This window comes from Littorina saxatilis, linkage group LG16 (assembly GCF_037325665.1).
Source record: "Littorina saxatilis isolate snail1 linkage group LG16, US_GU_Lsax_2.0, whole genome shotgun sequence".
NCBI lineage: Eukaryota > Metazoa > Mollusca > Gastropoda > Littorinimorpha > Littorinidae > Littorina > Littorina saxatilis.
The window spans coordinates 1,237,090-1,257,089 of record NC_090260.1 but is presented as its reverse complement, the minus strand read 5'-3'; the positions used below and the strand labels follow the sequence as shown (position 1 = coordinate 1,257,089).

At 43.8% G+C, this 20,000-nt stretch overlaps 2 protein-coding genes across 4 annotated transcripts in view; one reads left to right on the top strand and one right to left on the bottom strand.

Moving 5' to 3' along the window:
* Nucleotides 1-1,691: 1,691 nt before the first annotated feature.
* On the bottom strand, nt 1,692-3,101 carry LOC138951430 (G-protein coupled receptor GRL101-like). The gene has a single exon (XM_070323036.1). It carries the CDS (start codon nt 3,099-3,101, stop codon nt 1,692-1,694), a length of 1,410 nt encoding a protein of 469 aa, XP_070179137.1.
* Nucleotides 3,102-8,576: 5,475 nt separating this feature from the next.
* The window catches only part of LOC138950165 (sericin-2-like), a 13,225-nt gene continuing 1,801 nt past the window's right edge, over nt 8,577-20,000 (top strand). Inside the window, exons 1-10 of one of the 3 annotated variants that reach the window (XM_070321905.1) lie at nt 8,580-8,954; nt 10,669-10,712; nt 11,029-11,254; nt 11,726-11,820; nt 12,386-12,611; nt 13,073-13,167; nt 13,733-13,958; nt 15,159-15,320; nt 15,998-16,041; nt 16,961-20,000. The exon at nt 16,961-20,000 is cut by the window's right edge and continues 1,801 nt beyond it. In XM_070321905.1, coding sequence (XP_070178006.1) covers nt 11,054-11,254; nt 11,726-11,820; nt 12,386-12,611; nt 13,073-13,167; nt 13,733-13,958; nt 15,159-15,320; nt 15,998-16,041; nt 16,961-17,465 — 1,554 coding nt within the window. In that variant the 5' untranslated portion in view covers nt 8,580-8,954; nt 10,669-10,712; nt 11,029-11,053 and the 3' untranslated portion in view covers nt 17,466-20,000. Of the gene's footprint in view, nt 8,955-9,423; nt 10,713-11,028; nt 11,255-11,725; nt 11,821-12,385; nt 12,612-13,072; nt 13,168-13,732; nt 13,959-15,158; nt 15,321-15,997 lie in introns of those variants that run through there. The other 2 variants (XM_070321907.1, XM_070321906.1) reach the window with 2 other exon arrangements.

The window sequence follows — 20,000 nt, the reverse complement described above, 5'->3', positions numbered from 1 at the left end:
CGCGCTTTTCTGTATTCTTGTTAACTTTCGGAGCTTGTTTTGAATACAACCTATCATATCTATATGTTTTTGGAATCAGGACATGATAAAGAATAATATGAAATCAATTCTGGATCGATTTCTTAAATTTTAATCGTAAGACTAATTAATCTATTTTCGTTAATTGTGATCACATTTTAAGAGTAAGCATAGCATATGTATATATTTTTAGATTCAGAATGTGATAAAGATTTTAATTTTAAATCTGTTTGCGAAAAAGTGATTTTCAATGACAACTTTAATGAGCAAACTCATTAATTAATTTTTAAGCCTCCAAGCTGAAATGCAATACCAAAGTCCGGCCTTCGTCGAAGATTACTTGACCAAAATTTCAACCAATTTGGTTGAAAAATGAGAGCGTGACAGTGCCGCCTCAACTTTCACGAAAAGCCGGATATGACGTCATCAAAGACATTTATCACAAAAATGAAAAAAACTCGTCTGGAGATTATATACTCAGTATCTCTCATGTCAAGTTTCATGAAGATCGGTCGAGTAGTTTTCTCTGAATCGCTCCACACACACACACACACACACACACACACACACACACACACACACACACACACACACACACACACACACACACACACACATACACATACACGACCCTCGTCTCGATTCCCCCCTCTACGTTAGAACATTTAGTCAAAACTTGACTAAATGTAAAAACAGGAAATAAAACCTTTGCCATGGATGCACACAACCATGCATACAACTCAACTGTTCCACGGTGTTTCTGTTCTTCATAGCATGATCGGGATCTCAAAGTCCAAAGAGACTGATCGGAGATTTTTGCCCCAGAGTTCCTGTACTACATAGCACGATTGGGATCTCAAAGTCTAAATAGACTGTGCGGAGACATTCCAAAGTCCAAAGAGATTGATCGGAGATTGTTGCTCAGAGTTCCTGTACTTTATAGCATAAAGAAAACAGGAGCTAAAGGAGTGAGTGCATGTGGATGCAGGCTGCAATCCCCCATTGCATGTCAGGATGGAAAGCTCCTATTGCTCACCAATTAAGCACAAGGGTAAAACTGAGACGGCTTCATGTCAGGATGGAAAGCTCCTATTGCTCACCAATTAAGCACAAGGGTAAAACTGAGACGGCTGCATGTCAGGATGGAAAGCTCCTATTGCTCACCAATTAAGCACAAGGGTAAAACTGAGACGGCTGCATGTCAGGATGGAAAGCTCATATTGCTCACCAATTAAGCACAAGGGTAAAACTGAGACGGCTGCATGTCAGGATGAAAAGCTCCTATTGCTCACCAATTAAGCACAAGGGTAAAACTGAGACGGCTGCATGTCAGGATGGAAAGCTCATATTGCTCACCAATTAAGCACAAGGGTAAAACTGAGACGGCTGCATGTCAGGATGGAAAGCTCCTATTGCTCACCAATTAAGCACAAGGGTAAAACTGAGACGGCTGCATGTCAGGATGGAAAGCTCCTATTGCTCACCAATTAAGCACAAGGGTAAAACTGAGACGGCTTCATGTCCGCAAAATGATTGTTGATTTTACACAGTGCAGGTGGTTTGTGGGGTTCTAAAGGTTACCTCATGATCATCTCACATTCTTCAGCAGAATCTTCAGATGAGAACTGACTGCCTTTTTTGTTTAGTGGCAGTTTTTGTCTGCCAAAGTTTTCTTACACCGATGTTGTGGCAGTGCCCACGTCCTGGTCATCCAGTGAACGAAGAAAATGCTCTATATTAACAGCTTTGTTAGAGCGAAGATAACTTCGCATCAGTGGTTCCATTATGCTTGGGGGAAGCTTGAGAATCTCAGCCTGCAGGTTCCCCAGAATTTTCTTAGCTTTTTTGTCAGTTTTCTCTTCAGCCCATTTTTCACCAAGTGCGTTCAGTGTGTAGAGAAAAGGGTTGAGCGCCGAGTTGAGCGGCATCACGAAGACGGCGACCAACGCGTTGACCTGAAGGGGGATAGGTATGCCGTAGAACGCCATGATTCCCATCACCCCGATAGGGAACCAGCAGCAGAAGTCGGTCAACACCACCAGGAACAGACGGCGGGCGATGGTCGTGTCTCGTTGCTGTCGTTTGCTCCCTGCTGCTTTCGCTGAGGCTCGTATGACCCTGTAGATAGCCGCCTGTCCCGCCCCGATCAGCACGAAGAGGACAAAGTTCATCATGACGAAGACGCCAAAGGCGTAGCCGTGGCCGCTGAAGGAATGACGCGTGATGGGCAGAGGCAGGCAGATGCCGCTCACCCCGTAGAACTGGAGCTGAGCGATGAGAGGTACGGCGGCCAGACACACGCCACACAGCCAAGCCACGCAGCACATCACCACGCAGGACCGGGGACCCACGTGTAGCTGAAACTTAAAGGGGAAGCACACCTTCAGAAAGCGATCCAGCGTGATGAGGCAGATGATGAAGGCAGACACCTCGCTGGACACAAAGGCCAAGAAACCAGCGGTGATGCACGTGCCGCTCTGTCTCCACTCAGCCTCGTGCACCACGTAGACCCCGTTGAAGTGTGCGTCAGCAGACCCGATGATCGTCATGTAGATGCCCATGAGAAAGTCAGCGGCAGCCAGGTTGGCGACCAGCAGGCGATACGGGGAAGACAAGGTCTCTTTGCTCTTGATCACTGCGTACACCAGCACACCAGCGTTGCCCACAACGACCAGGACAGAGATGACCCACAGAAACACCCTGAAGATGTCAAGGCGAAGCAAGTCACTGCACGAAGACAGTTCGTCCTCAGGGGATTCACATTCTGACGTTTTCGGAAGAACAAAAGGGCAGCACAGCTTGAAGTCGTCCGTTTTTAACATTCTGAGATTCACCAGGCCCTGAAACAAACCCGCACCATGGATCTCTATTTCATTGCCTCTTATGTCAAGGCTGACCAGCTGTTTCAGAACACTGAGAGCGTTGTCTGCGATTGTTCTTAAACTTGTGTTGACCATAACCAAATCCTGAAGATGGACCAGTCCATTATCTGTGAGAAAAGCGGTGAATGTAGAATCCAGCGTGCTGACCAGCGGATTGCCAGATATATTGAGGTGAATCAGTTTTGAAAGCTTCCCAAACATTAAGGACGATACATTTCGCAGATCATTAAAACTCAGATCCAGAACTCGTAGCTGCTGCATTCTGTCAAGATGGACTTTCGACAATCGACAGAAAGAAGCATTAAAAAAAAGTAGCCCGATAAGTACATCAGAGCTAATTCCTGTCAACTTCATTGGATGAGCTCCATGAACATCGAGATAAAGCAGAGCCGTGCGATAATCATGCGACTTATACGAGATTTTGTAGCATGAGCAAGCCAGACCCTCGCAAATACAACTTGGTAAATTTTTTCCAGTGGAAATTTTGATCCAACAAAATCGCTCGTCGTCTTTGAAAGGGCAGTGGTTGATGCCGTCACACACAAGGTCAGGATGTACACAGTTACCGTAGTACTGACACCGGTAGAAGCCTGGACACGTGATGTTTTCTGCCGGGATTGACTCGTCCTCTCCTGCTAAGCAGTCCTGTTCACCATTATTGAGGAGATAGGACGGGATGTACATCCCATTGTCACATCGAAATAACTCTTCCAAGTTGATTTGGTCGTTTTCACTTACTGGTGTGAGTGTGGACATACCGTAACCATCAAGACGCACAACAGACTGGTCGGACTGACCCAGATCATAACCGACTTTCTGCAATGAAGCGGGCCTCCCGCAGCGGGGGAACCACTGAAAATAAGCTTTGGGGATGCAGCCAGCATCGGCACAGTACCTTTGACGTTCATATCTTCTTCTGCGTTCGATGTTGATTGTACGTTTATAATCACTGTAAAAACAGCTCTCACAGTTTTGCTCATCACTACCGTCCAAACAATCCTGTACACCATTACATTTTCCAGCGTAGAGATCAAACGGAGGGGTTTTGCACACAGTATTGTCCACCTTTAAGCAACCTTGCTCATCACTGCCGTCCAAACAATCCTGTACACCATTACATTTTCCAGCGTAGAGATCAAACGGAGGGGTTTTGCACACAGTATTGTCCACCTTTAAGCAACCTTGCTCATCACTGCCGTCCTCACAGTCGTTAAGGCCATCACAGACCAGGCTGTAGTGGATTGAGAGTCCGCACCTACACTGGTACAGGCGAAAATTGTTTGGCGACCAGCTGGTGTCGAAAGATAGTCCTCTCGTAAAGGTATGACCTTTGTCTGAGAAATGCCCATGCCAGTGACACTGATGAAACAGCTGCACCCGAGAGCCGTCGCGACATTCCTTGGTGGGCACACAGCTATTAATCTGTGCTTCCGTCTGCAAGTGAACACTCCGTGTTCGTGGTGGTGTAACAGCTATGTTTGGATTAGGTCTCATGCATATAACCCCATTGGGGAGTTCACTTGGTCTGTCACAGAGTAGCGGCTTGAGATGCGTGTCTGGGAAAACAGCAAGTGCTGCACAGTCCATCAGGACACCCTGTCTTTGGATATCAAGTTCCTCATAAGCTATCGGGCTTCCTGCTGGACCCCACTGCCACATGTAACGATACAAGTGTTTCATCGTCTCTGATTTTGGAGTTACCTTTTGAAACGCTATCCAAGCTGATTGGATTCCACGTTTCCGTATCAAGTTTGCCATCAGGATCATACCTGACTTATCCTGTATCACAGCCACTTCAGCTGGAGAACAAAACAACTTAGCCAACTGTTTATCTGTGAAGGAATAAGAGGAGACTCTCATCTTGATGCAGTGATTGTTGTAAGGCAACCAGTCCCCACAGCCACGCTGCGTGTACTCACAGTCCGCTTCGTCCTCGTTGTCAACACAGTGCTGCACGCCGTCACAGCGCAACGCCTCGGGCACCGGAAAACCCGTGCTACAGTTGTAGGAATTCCTACTCCACCAATACCTTTTGTTTGTTTTGCGTGGCAGTGTTGCCAGTGGGTAAACAGTATAGTTGAGATATATGGAAGAGTTTTCCATCGCTTTTATTGGATGGTTTGGGTCTCTCACTAACACGGTCACATTACCTCTTATAAGCATGGGGGCATAGCTGAACCTTTTGCCTCCAATGATGTACCGTTCTATCTTAGTACTAATGGTCTGGTCGGATTGGGTGATCTGCCTTGACACTGTCAGAATCCATGCCCTGCTCATCAAAACTTGGTGAAGCTCCACCACAACGCCGTGACCTGGGGGTGTCAGCACTGACCACGTTGTGGGCTGCATGCACCGCCCCGCCTGGTGTTCCCAGGCAATGCTCCCGTTTGGCCGTGTCAGTGTGTGGCTCACTGGTGCACAGTCGGACGTATCGAGTACCGGCCCTGCAGTGACTACTCTCAGTGTAGAAACGTCTGGAGATACTGGCAGTTGGGGTATGGTGTTTGCAGGCGCGTCTCCCAATCTCTCAGAGAGTGAGTCGCCTGTGACTAGCTTGGATGCAGAAGGTGATTTAATGTTAATATGTTGAGAGGAAGGAGGACTTTGGTGCGTTGTGTCATCTGGTGTTTCTTCCCACTTTTCTAAATGCGTTTCACTTGTAGCTGATCCTGCTTTAGGAAGTTTTGTAGAGTCTGGTGCTCGGGAATAAAGGGGCGAAATATTCTCTTGTGTTTGTTTTGACCTGTCCATGGGCGAACCACTTGTGACTGACCCTGATCCAGAAAGTTTGTCAGAGTCTGGTGGTCGAGCGGAAAGTGAGCCCGATGGCGTACCATTCTCAGGTATTTCTTCTGACCTTTCCAACAGTGACTTGCTGGTGACTGAGCCTGATGCAGAAAGATTGTCAGGGTCGTGTTGTCGGGATGAAGGCGAGGTGTGTGGACTGGTGCCACCAGGCGAGGTGTGTGGACTGGTGCCACCAGGCGAGGTGTGTGGACTGGTGCCACCAGGCGAGGTGTGTGGACTGGTGCCACCAGGCGAGGGGTGTGGACTGGTGCCACCAGGCGAGGTGTGTGGACTGGTGCCACCAGGCGAGGTGTGTGGACTGGTGCCACCAGGCGAGGGGTGTGGACTGGTGCCACCAGGCGAGGTGTGTGGACTGGTGCCACCAGGCGAGGGGTGTGGACTGGTGCCACCAGGCGAGGTGTGTGGACTGGTGCCACCAGGCGAGGGGTGTGGACTGGTGCCACCAGGCTGTGGTGTTGTGGATGCAGAAGATGCTGCCAGTCCTAGTTCAATCATAAGCGGCACGACCAAAATGTAGCGGCGAAACACGCCAGCGTCTGCCATGATTGCAACAGTCCTGCGCTTCTGAAATGAGAGAGAAGTAACTTTGAGGATAACAAGTTAGGGATATTTTTCAGGGGCATATATAGCCCGAATGGCAAACAGCGTTTTCGGTCAAAACATATGTGCGTGTAAAGATCGTTTTTCATGTGCTTTAAAAAAAAGGGTTTCTTCCATTTGAGGGCATGATTCACCTTGGGCCGCCAAAACGATATTTCTCATTTCTCGAGGCGTTTTATAGAGTCTTAAATGACAGGGCATATCCGTTACCTCAAATTGTTATGACGTATATGCAATAAATAAAAAAATAAAAAAATAAAAAAAATACAATAAAAAAAATAAAAAATAAATATGGTCCTTTAGTTTCAACTCAATATGACCAAATTACAAGAGGCTGTGCACCCTACTCACGAAACAATTCAATTCACTTCAATAAAACTTTATGGCCTGAATGTTACAAGCAGAAACCGTTTTTTGACTCGTGTATTACATCACATGAAAACACACCCTCAGAACACATAGGCACACAAAAGTACACATCATATACACACATAACCCAACCACACATATCCATACCCGCACCCTCAGAACACATAGGCACACAAAAGTACACATCATATACACACATAACCCAACCACACATATCCATACCCGCACCCTCACATTCATCCTCGTACGTTGATTGATCAGTCGCGGAGCCAGACTGAGTAGATCAAATTATTATATATTAAAACTTATATGTCAGCCCTGAAATTGACTTGGATAAAAAAAAACTTGAGGTTTACGGTCCACAAATGGAAAGTTATAACAACTGTTTTGTAACCTGATGTGGACAACATTGATGTGTGTGGTCCTAGTCAGTATAGTGGTAATCAACATTGTAATAGTTTTTGGAAGGATGTGTGTAATGTTTATGAACAGTTTCGATATAAAATAGATTTAGAAACCTCCAAAGAAATATCAGCAGAACCACTGTTTTTGGCTCACGTGTAAGTGTAGCCTATGCGATGGTAAACTTTGTCTGTCTGTGCGTATGTATGTATGTATGTATGTATGTATGTATGTATGTATGTATGTATGTATGTGTGTGTGTGTGTGTGTATGTATGTTTGTATGTTTGTATGTATGTATGCATGCATGTATTTATGTATGTATGTTTGTATGCATGTATGTATGTATGTATGTATGTATTTGACTAAACACCGAAATACTCATTTCACCTCCTTATTTTTCAAGCACCATCTGCAAACTATTGAAGTAAGGATCAACATTTTGTCGGCATGTGTGTAGTTAAAGTGTGTATCCAAAGAAAACGGGTGGTGGGTGGTTTTGAGGGGGTAAAAGCAGGTGACTGATTTGTGTCGTGTGTGGTATGTAGACCAGGTCAGGGGTCAAGATCAGGTCAGGTCGCGTGAAGGATTGTGGTATGGATTCACTTTTCAGTTCTCACCGAGCTGTATTCGCCGATTCGGGGAAGACGATTTCACATTGTTCGGTTTCTTAGCTCCAGAAAAATACATAAAAAAGATACCAAAGGAGATTTCCTACAGTTTGATCTGCACAGTGTTTTTCCAGTGTCTGCGCGAGGAAGAGCTGTCGAAAGCGCAGTGTCGATCTGGCAGTCGTGTCCCCGGTAAGTACCAACAGATCTAGTGTCTCCCACTCTTACAACGTGGATAATGCGGGTTTTTGGCTCACGTAAGTGTAGCCTATGCGATGATAAACTTTGTCTGTCTGTGCGTGCGTGCGTGCGTGCGTGCGTGAGCGTGTAAAACCCACCAACCAGGTTTATGTATATGTTTCACACAGTACCAACTCGGGCAAAAAAACAAGTGGGTTCCAAATTTTGAAACCCAGTTGTTTTATTCTTGATTCGTAACAACCAGGTTCCAAACGACTCAGAGAACAAGTTTTAGCTTGTGACCCAGTTTATTAATTTTGCGTACCCGTGTGTGAGCGGAGTGTAACGCAAATTCAGCTTACTTTTTCACACACCGACGGGAGATAACTCTATTTTCGATCTAGTTCGCTCCCTTTCCAGCTACAAAATGGCGCGACCGGCTCCCCGCCAAAAGTAAGCTAATTTCTTTTTATATATTTTCTGTATTTGGAGTGTTTTTTTGCAATCATGATTGTTTGAATCTTTGAAAACTGTTTGTTTCTTGTTGTTGTCAATCTTTTCATGACACACTGCATGCGCATTTGCGCTGTTAGAGTAGTGAATAAGTGATTGAAATCTACTGCATGGTCAAACACTGACTGTCTGTTCCAAGGCCCGAGGCGACTAAAAATCTGTTCGGGCGACCAAAACTTTTAAAAGCACTCGCCGACCGGCGATCAAATTGTTTCGTCGTTCGCTATTTCAGTATTTGCGGTTTAGGCACAGTGCATTTCAGTCACAGTGGAACTGAAGATGAGAGCTGTTTGCATACAGTTTGACAAAATTTTCTTTATCCACCTTCCATTGTGGATGGTGAAGCCTTTCGAACTTGTGACGCCAACAACTTGTTTGTCGCTCTTTGTGCCGTCACAAGTGCTTATGACTCGGTTACACGTTTCAGTGAAGGAAGCCAGAGTCCGTTGAGCCAAAATCAGAGTCGGTCTGCCCCGAGCCAGCCTGCTGCAAGCCAGTCTGGGTCGAGTCAATCCAGTCCAAAGCGTGGTGTGAAGAGACGACTCATCATCCAAGACAAGTCTTCTGATGAGGTGGGTGATAATGATACCGATCCATTCCACCTTCTGTCTGATGACGAGGGAACCAAGGTTTTAGACAATGAGAAGGTACCGTAAAAGTCGACCTATAAGCCGCGACTTTTTTCTAATGAACAGACCCCTGCGGCTTATAACCCAGTGCAGAATAAGTAGGAATTTCTTCTTTTTTCTGAAATTTTGTTAAAAATCAGGGGGTGCGGCTTGTATTCAGGTGCGTCTTATAGGCCAACTTTTACGGTATGTGTGCTTTTAATTTGTAAATTTTATGTAAATGCCTAGGTTTTTTTCTTTCTTTTAGATATGGGATATAAATGTCCTAAGTAATCGATTTTATAAATAGCCCTTGACGCAGGACAGGTTTGTGGATTCACTAAAAGGCGATGCAAAGATTTAGGCTAGATGACTATATAAAGAAATAGGGGTCATTCTCAGGACTATGGCCCAAAAACGTGACATGTATGGAAATTCAGAGTTTGAAAGTCAATATTTTGGAATACTCAAGTCAATACATTTTGTCTCTTGCTTTCTTAGTTGAAGCTCATGTCCATCTTTTACTGTAACATTCATACGCGCTTCTTCAACTGTCTAAAATGGATATATCTAACAAAATGCACCGAAAATTGCATGTCACAATTGTGGTTTCCACTATATCTCATGAATGTGTTTCGACTGTCACTTTTCAGTTTACAAAATGTGATTGCACCACTCTTTTTGAGCGCAATAAATTGTAATTCAAGAAACAGACCCTGCAACTAATTATTGTTGCAACAAATGATTTTTTTCCATCCATGTTTTTAAACGATGCTCAGTCGCAACAAAAGAAACTAAAAAAAGGGACATTGTCCTGAGAATGACCCATAGTAATAAACATATCTAACATATTATTTGAAACGGTTGAAATATATCGAATTAATCAACATAACGTGTACAACATTGTCATCAATTTCACATCGATTTTAAATTGATTTTTAAATTGATAATTTACAAAAATGTTGGGTTTTTTGGGTGTGTGTTTCTGTGTAGCCGTGTCGCTTTGAGCCCAGCGAGCGGTAGGTTAGCAAGCTGCCAGAGCGCAGAGAGAGAGCAGCGCGCGCTATAGAATAGGCCTATAATATTAATAATAATCTGTGCAGTTTTTTCTGCGGTTCTTAGAAAAAAAAGTTTTGTTTTGCTTTACAGTGGCCATTCCAACATCGTGTCTGTGCCGCAAAGCATCAATCGACAATTGGCACCAAAACGCTATGAGTCATTGACTCATTGGCCCCCTCAGATTAAATTTCAATGGGCCATGATTTCATTGATCATTTATATAACTTGAAGAACACCGCCACGTTCATTTGTCTGGCACACTTGATTTGGGGCCACCCCTCACGTTAACATTCTGAGTAGGATTACTGTCCTGACTCATGTTTTGGTACTTTTTAGTTCGCGCGGCATCCGATATAGTGCACTGCTAGTGTGGTGGCGCATTGATGCCGAAAATCGATGTACCATTCAACTCATGGCAATAGTTTTTGATGGATCAGTTTCAATTTATATACGTCAGTGGCATAGGGCACGCGAGTAGACTGATCCATGCATTGAAAATCAATTTGACAGGAAAATCAGACAACGTAGTCTTATCTAGCAGCACACCACACTCACAGCATGAACCTGATACATGTAACATGATTTGTAATATGCTTTTTGATTGATTTATTTTTTTCAGAATTCCAACAGTATTCAACACGCCAGCTGTTCTTCCAGAAATAGGTGAGGAGCACGAGTCAGAAATATTACCCCGAACACTATCTTTGATACCGGTAGGACCGAGAGATAAAAACGTGGGACAGAAAAAAAAGAAAAAAAAATTGATCCTAAAATTAAGACAGTCCTAAGTCCGTCGTGCAACTCTCTGCTGGGGACATGATATTTTTAACTTGCATGCAAAGCAAAAGAGAGTCTATGTACTGATCCTAGTTGTCCGTCTGTCTGTAAAAACTTTTAACGTTGGATCTTTCTCAGACAACAACTTGTTTGTCGCTCTTTGTGCCGTCACAAGTACTAATGACTCGGTTACATGTTTCAGTGAGGAAAGCCAGAGTCATCCTCCGATGAGCCAAAATCAGAGTCGGTCTGCTGCGAGCCAGCCTGCTGCAAACCAGTCTGGGTCGAGTCAATCCAGTCCAAAGCGTGGTGTGAAGAGACGACTCATCACCCAAGACGATTCTTCTGATGAGGAGGGTGATAATGATACAGATCCATTCCACCTTCTGTCTGATGACGAGGGAACCAAGGTTTCAGACAATGAGAAGGTATTTGTGCTTTTAATTTGTAAATGTAAATGCCTAGGTTTTTTTTCTTTCTTTTAGATATGGCATAGAAATGTCCTAAGTAATAATAATAATATGTGCAGCTTTTTTCTGCGGTTCTTAGAAAAAACGTTTTGTATCAGGTTCATGCTGCGAGTGTGGTGTGCTGCTAGATAAGACTACGTTGTCTGATTTTCATGTCAAATTGATTTTCAATGCATGGATCAGTCTACTCGCAGGCCCTGTGTCACTGACGTATATAAATTCAAACTGCTCCATCAAAAACTATTGCCATGAGTTGAGTGCTCCAGTCAAAAGGTGGGTGAGGTGGGGGGAGGGGGAAGGGGGCTTCTACTGGAAGAGTTGTATCTTGATGCCAAAAATCGATGTACCATTCAACTCATTGCAATAGTTTTTGATGGATCCATGTAACATGATTTGTAATATGCTTTTTGATTGATTTATTTTTTTCAGAATTCCAAACCGCAAACAGTGAGCCAATCCAGTCCAAAGCGTTTTCAGAATTCCAACAGTATTCAACACGCCAGCTGTTCTTCTTCCAGAAATAGGTGAGGAGCACGAGTCAGAAATATTACCCCAAACACTATCTTTGCTAAGGTCCTGCAGCGAGTTGCACGACGGACTTAGGACTGTCCTAATTTTAGGACTATAAAAATGGACACGCTTTTCTTGGTTAACAGTAAAGAAAACGTTATTATAAGTCGACCACAGTGGCTTTTAGGCACTTTGAACAATGCCAGCAGCAAGCACAGGTACGAACAGATTAAATCCTACCGGTAGGACCGAGAGAAAAAACCGATCCTAAAATTAAGACAGTCCTAAGTCCGTCGTGCAACTCGCTGCTGGGGACATGATATTTTTAACTTGCCTGCAAAGCAAAAGAGAGTCTATGTACTGACCCTAGTTGTCCGTCTGTCTGTAAAAACTTTTAACGTTGGATCTTTCTCAGACACTATTAAAAGTCTATCAACACCCATTGTGACATGCTAGTGTATGATCACAAGACCTCAAAACACCTTTAATTGGGGAAGCCTTTCGAACTTGTGATGCCAACAACTTGTTTGTCGCTCTTTGTGCCGTCCCAAGTACTTATGACTCGGTTACACGTTTCAGTGAGGGAAGTCAGAGTCATCCTCCGTTGAGCCAAAATCACAGTCGGTCTGCTCCGAGCCAGCCTGCTGCAAGCCAGTCTGGGTCGAGCCAATCCAGTCCAAAGCGTGGTGTGAAGAGACGACTCATCATCCAAGACGATTCTTCTGATGAGGAGGGTGATAATGATACAGATCCATTCCACCTTCTGTCTGATGACGAGGGAACCAAGGTTTCAGACAATGAGAAGGTATGTGTGCTTTTAATTTGTAAATGTAAATGCCTAGGTTTTTTTCTTTCTTTTAGATATGGCATAGAAATGTCCTAAGTAATAATAATAATATGTGCAGCTTTTTTCTGCGGTTCTTAGAAAAAACGTTTTGTATCAGGTTCATGCTGCGAGTGTGGTGTGCTGCTAGATAAGACTACGTTGTCTGATTTTCATGTCAAATTGATTTTCAATGCATGACTCGCAGGCCCTGTGTCACTGACGTATATAAATTCAAACTGCTCCATCAAAAACTATTGCCATGAGTTGAGTGCTCCAGTCAAAAGGTGGGTGAGGTGGGGGGAGGGGGGAGGGGGCTTCTACTGGAAGAGTTGTATCTTGATGCCAAAAATCGATGTATCATTCAACTCATTGCAATAGTTTTTGATGGATCCATGTAACATGATTTGTAATATGCTTTTTGATTGATTTATTTTTTTCAGAATTCCAAACCGCAAACAGTGAGCCAATCCAGTCCAAAGCGTTTTCAGAATTCCAACAGTATTCAACACGCCAGCTGTTCTTCTTCCAGAAATAGGTGAGGAGCACGAGTCAGAAATATTACCCCAAACACTATCTTTGCTAAGGTCCTGCAGCGAGTTGCACGACGGACTTAGGACTGTCCTAATTTTAGGACTATAAAAATGGACACGCTTTTCTTGGTTAACAGTAAAGAAAACGTTATTATAAGTCGACCACAGTGGCTTTTAGGCACTTTGAACAATGCCAGCAGCAAGCACAGGTACGAACAGATTAAATCCTACCGGTAGGACCGAGGGAAAAAAACGATCCTAAAATTAAGACAGTCCTAAGTCCGTCGTGCAACTCGCTGCTGGGGACATGATATTTTTAACTTGCCTGCAAAGCAAAAGAGAGTCTATGTACTGACCCTAGTTGTCCGTCTGTCTGTAAAAACTTTTAACGTTGGATCTTTCTCAGACACTATTAAAAGTCTATCAACACCCAATGTGACATGCTAGTGTATGATCACAAGACCTCAAAACACCTTTAATTGGGGAAGCCTTTCGAACTTGTGATGCCAACAACTTGTTTGTCGCTCTTTGTGCCGTCCCAAGTACTTATGACTCGGTTACACGTTTCAGTGAGGGAAGTCAGAGTCATCCTCCGTTGAGCCAAAATCACAGTCGGTCTGCTCCGAGCCAGCCTGCTGCAAGCCAGTCTGGGTCGAGCCAATCCAGTCCAAAGCGTGGTGTGAAGAGACGACTCATCATCCAAGACGATTCTTCTGATGAGGAGGGTGATAATGATACCGATCCATTCCACCTTCTGTCTGATGACGAGGGAACCAAGGTTTCAGACAATGAGAAGGTATGTGTGCTTTTAATTTGTAAATGCCTAGGTTTTTTTTTTCTTTTAGATATGGCATATAAATGTCCTAAGAATTAATAATAATATGTGCAGCTTATTTTTTGCGGTTCTTAGAAAAAACGTTTTGTTTTGCTTTACAGTGGCCATTCTGGTTCGCCACCAACATTTTGTCTGTGCCGCAAAGCATCAATCGACAATTGGCACCAAAACGCTATGGGTCATTGACTCATTAGCCCCGTCAGATTAAATTTCAATGGGCCATGATTTCATTGGTCATTTTTATAACTTGAAGAACACCGCCACGTTCATTTGTCTGGCACACTTGATTTGGGGCCACCCCTCACGTTAACATTCTGAGTAGGATTTTCGGTTTCGGTACTTTTTAGTTCGGGCGGCATCCAATTTAGTGCATTGCTAGTGTGGTGGCGCATTGATAATAATAATATAATAATAAGGAGATTTATATCGCGCTCATATCTCACCGCAAGGCGACTCAAGGCGCACTCGTACACATTTATACACATGCTCACGCAAGGCTTTCACTCCAACAATCAACCAAAAACCAACCATAACAACAAACACATTAGGAAAAAGCGGGGGGAGTGGTGCCGAGCCACACATCACTACGGACATCCCCGGGGGGGGTGGGGTGGCAAGCCAGACATCATTACCTCACCCCCGGGAGGGGTTGTTGGGGGGGGGGGAGAGGGGGTGCCGAGCCAGACATCACTCTACGGACACCCCCGGGAGGGATGGGTGGGGGGGGGGTGGGAGAGGGGGTGCCGAGCCAGACATCACTAAGGACACCCCCGGGAGGGATGGGTGGGGGAGGGGTGCTGAGCCAAGCATCACATCGGGCACCACCGGGGTCCCTGGGAGGGCCAATAGTAGGGCCAAAAGTGCTCCAGTCAGGGTTTTGGGGAGGGGGGGGGGGGGGGGGGGGTACTGGAAGAGTTGTGTCTTGATGCCGAAAATCGATGTACCATTCAACTCATGGCAATAGTTTTTGATGGGTCAGTTTGAATTTATATACGTCAGTGGCATAGGGCGCGCGAGTAGACTGATCCATGCATTGAAAATCAATTTGACATGAAAATCAGACAACGTAGTCTTATCTAGCAGCACACCACACTCACAGCATGAACCTGATACATGTAACATGGTTTGTAATATGCTTTTTGATTGATTTATTTTTTTTAGAATTCCAAACCGCAAACAGCGAGCCAATCCAGTCCAAAGCGTGGTGTGAAGAGACGACTCGTCATCCAAGACGATTCTTCTGATGAGGAGGGTGATAATAATACCAATCCATTCCACCTTCTGTCTGATGACGAGGGAACCAAGGTTTCAGACAATGAGAAGGTATGTGTGCTTTTAATTTGTAAATGTAAATGCCTAGGTTTTTTTCTTCTTTTACATTAGGCATATAAATGTCCTTAATAATAATAATATGTGCAGTTTTTTCTGCGATTCTTAGAAAAAAACGTTTTGTTTTGCTTTACAGTGGCCATTCTGGTTCGCCAACAACATCTTGTCTGTGCCGCAAAGCATCAATCGACAATTGGCACCAAAACGCTATGGGTCATTGACTCATTGGCCCCCTCAGATTACATTTCTATGGGCCATGATTTCGTTAGTCATTTATATATCTTGAAGAACACCGCACGTTCATTTGTCTGGCACACTTGATTTGGGGCCACCCCTCACGTTAACATTCTGAGTAGGATTACTGTCCAGACTCATGTTTTGGTACTTTTTAGTTCGCGCGGCATCCGATATAGTGCACTGCTAGTGTGGTGGCGCATTGATGCCGAAAATCGATGTACCATTCAACTCATGGCAATAGTTTTTGATGGATCAGTTTCAATTTATATGTCAGTGACAGGGCGCGCGAGTAGACTGATCCATGCATTGAAAATCAATTTGACATGAAAATCAGACAACGTAGTCTTATCTAGCAGCACACCACACTCACAGCATGAACCTGATACATGTAACATGATTTGTAATATGCTTTTTGATTGATTTATTTTTTTCAGAATTCCAACAGTATTCAACACGCCAGCTGTTCTTCCAGAAATAGGTGAGGAGCATGAGTCAGAAATATTACCCCGAACACCTCTTGTAAATACTGTACAGTCATGTAAATATCTTGTACAGTCATGTCGGTTGTCGGCTTGTCTGTCGATTGACTGTGTTGTTGTTTCTGGTACGTGCTGAAGCGTGCGCATGCGGATGAAAGGTGAGTTATTGTAGGCTGCGCTAGCAGTCTATGTATATGAGATAGACGCATTATAAATATCCTAATTATTATTATTATTATTGACTCACATGCGAAGCAAAAGTGAGTCTATGTACTCGCCCGTGTCGTCCGTCCGGGCGGGCGGGCGTAGAAAACTTTAAAATGTTGGACTTTTCTCGGACACTACTAAACCTAGAAACACCAAATCTGGCATGATGGTGTATGCTGACAAGGCCTGAAGAAACATACATTGTCACTTGACCTTGCATCAAGGTCAAGGTCACAGGGGCGTTAAATGTTGTCTCAAAAACAGTCATTTATCACATTTTCTCAATTTTCTCCCATGTTATTGTAGTGCACTTGAAAACGGTGAAAATTTGATATAAGGAAAACGGTCAAATTGACATGTTGCTCACACATTTTTATCAGTAAACTTTTGTGTATGGAATTTCTTTGATGAATGTGATAGTATTAAAAAGACCAAATAAAAAATAATGGTTTAGAATAATAAATAAAATTATTTCAGTGTGAACAGCAGATTCATGAACCATAAGCCTAATACAGAGACATATTATGTCACTATGACCTCACTTCCTGTCAATATGGCCGCTTTCCTTGCTCTGTTGGATTTCAAAATGAAATGAAATCAGGATTTAGAAGATATTTACCAGCCCCTTAGCTTTATTCATTATTGTAAAAGCATGTGAGACGTGTGGGCCTTGCCCTTCTTGTTATTATTATAATTTGAATTTTTTTCCAGGTGTTCTACTTCCAGCAGTAGATGTTCACCATCAGCATCAGCTGTTTCCGACAGCTGTAACACAGATTCTGATGAGAGTACAGAGTATCCAGCCTTACAAAAAGCAAATGTGGGGAAGGAGGTTGGTAAAGGGTCCAAAAAGCATTGTTGTATGTATTGTGAAAAGTTCAATACCAAAATGTCTACACACTTGCAGAGGGTACACAAAGATGAGGTACAGGTTGCCCAAATCCTAGCACTGAAAAAAGGTGACCCCAAACGCAGACAGGCATTCATTCAACTGCAGGATCAAGGAGACTTTAATCACAACGTGCGAGTGCTATCCAATAAACAGAAGGGTTCTCAGGAAGCAAATTTAATTCTAAAGTACCAACAACAAAAGAGCAACAGAGCCCAGTCTGACTATTTGGCTTGTCCACACTGCAAAGCATTGTATCAAAAACACTTTTTGTCCAGACATGTCATGAAACACGCTGTGCACAGAAAGTTGATGGGAAAAAAATGAAGAGGGGACAGTGTTCCTTTGTAGGACGGATGCTGCTGCCATTGCCTGAAAACGTGAGTGAAGGCTTCTTCAAGGCAGTGATTGCAAGAATGAGAGATGACGACATTGCCAGGATCGTCAAGGGGGATTCTCTCATATTGAAGTATGGTGAAAGAGTTTTCATGAGAAGAGACACTGAAGAACATACTTCAGCTCAAGTCAGTTCACGTCTTCGAGAACTCGCCAGGCTTGTTCAGGTTTTGAGACAGAACACACACATGAACATTTCCAGACTGTCGCAGGCTTTGGATCCTGAACATTTCGATGTTTTGATAGCAGCCGTTCGCAGTCTTGGCCAATACAGTGGTTCTTCCAACATGTGCAAGAAAGGGTCATTAGTGTTGAAAGTGGGGCACAGTTTGAGGAAATGCAATCAGATTGCCAGAGCTGAGGCAATAAAAAACAACGACAAGGAGTCTTTGGACAAAAGCCAGAGATTTGAATCTCTTTTTGAAAGTGATTGGTTTGATCGTGTATCAGCATCTGCAAACCAGTCTGTCCAGCGGGCAAGAATGAACAAACCGAAACTGCTACCCTCATTGGACGACGTGGAAAAGGTGAATCTCCTGGTGGAGAAAGATCTCAAATCTGAAGATTATCCAGTTTTGGCCAAAGCAGTTCTGGTCAGTGTCACGGTGTTCAACCGCAAGCGTGGGGGTGAAGTTCAACGGATGAAAGTTAAAGACTTTGAGAAGGTTAGGAATTCAAAAATGTCGACTCCTGATCCTCTTGTACTCCAGAACCTGACAGCCTCAGAAAAAAAGCTGGTGAAAGTGTTGCATCGTGTGGAGATCAGGGGCAAGTTTAACAGGCCGGTGCCAATTCTGTTGACGCCACTGATGGTAGAGAGCATCAAGCGACTGCTTGCTATTCGAGGACTGCTGGGGTTAGTCAGTCAATACCTTTTTGTCTCAGAATCAGGAGAAAAACCGTATCGGGGGACAAAGGCTATCAAAGACTATGCTGTCAAAGCCAAGGTCTCAGATACATGTCTTTTCACTGCCACACATTTGCGCAAACAGCTGGCAACGCTCAGCCAAGCAATGGCAATTTCGAAATTCAATCAGGATCAGTTGGCCACATTTTTAGGCCATGACATTCGGGTGCACAGGGGCATATATCGCCAACCGCTTGAAGTCATTGAAAAATCGAAAGTCGCAAGTTTCCTGTTCAGAGTGAACAAAGGGATATCTGTGAATCTGAAGGATTTGCCTAGCAATGAAGACGAAGACATTGATGTTGACAGTTCAGATTCGGAAGAAGAGAAATCAATTGAGGGCAGCAAACAGAAATCACAAGAAGATTCTCAGACTTGCAACAAACGAGTTTCTCCACAGGGCAGTCAGAAAAAAACCTTGCAGATTGAACGACGGTACACAAAGAAAACAAGGCGCACAGTCCAAAAAAGAAGGGACTGGACAAAAGAAGAACAAAATGCTGTCCACAGGCAGCTTGCCCACTGCATCACCATGAATCGTATCCCAAAGAAAGAAGATGCTGAGTCCGCTTTGGAGGCAGAGCCAGTGGCACTCAGGCACCGATCCTGGAAAGACATTAAGTACTGGGTTTACAACTATTTGAAGACAAACTGAGTGCAAGGACTCCCTCTCCACAAATACTCCTGCAGACCGTTTAGACCAGTACAAACCGTAGTGACCCTCCAAATACAGTGAATCTCGCTTATAAGAGCCCCAGCTTTCAAGAGCCCTCCCGGATCCCGCTTATAAGAGCCAAAGGGGCTGGGACTTTTCTTCTTTGGCATGCTCATTTCCTCCCGCTTACAATACAATACAAAACAATAAACTTTATTAATCTCTAAAAGAGAAATTACGTTGCTGAGCTTTTTTGCTTGCCCTCCGCTTATAGGAGTCGTTTATTGGACGGATGTGGCTCTTGTAAGCGGGATCCACTGTAGCACCAACAAGCAAGTTTTTGTTAGCAACGAAGGATGTTACTTATCAGGCCTGATATTGTCCGCATTTTGACCTGTTTTCGACCTCGGTTTACCTTCTGGACTATGTATAAAAGTGACACCTGATGCACAAGTAAGAAGTCATTCAATTTATTCCAAAGTATGTGTTCAGGTACGACGTTTTGACAGTTGTGGGATTCCTAAGACGACCAACTTAACTCTTAACAGTTCTCGGGTTTTGGGGTTTTCCCTTTACGTGTTATCACTTGCATACTTCAAAGCCAAACTTGAACCGCAAGAATAGAAGAAAAACTAACAAAATATATACTGTTTGAAAGAATATTGAATACTGAATTCAAAACATAAAAACATGAAACCGAAAAGTTGAAATCACATGTTTCATTCTATTAAAACAATGCAAAATCTGGTGGCGATTTCCTGCCTTTTTCTCTGTTGGCTGAACATCACTATGAAGGAATTTTTTTCATTATCACACAATTTCTCTTATTTTCTTATCATATGTCTGCTCTTATGTGTCCTTGACAATCTGCATTTACATTTTTTAGAATTTTACTGTAAATAAT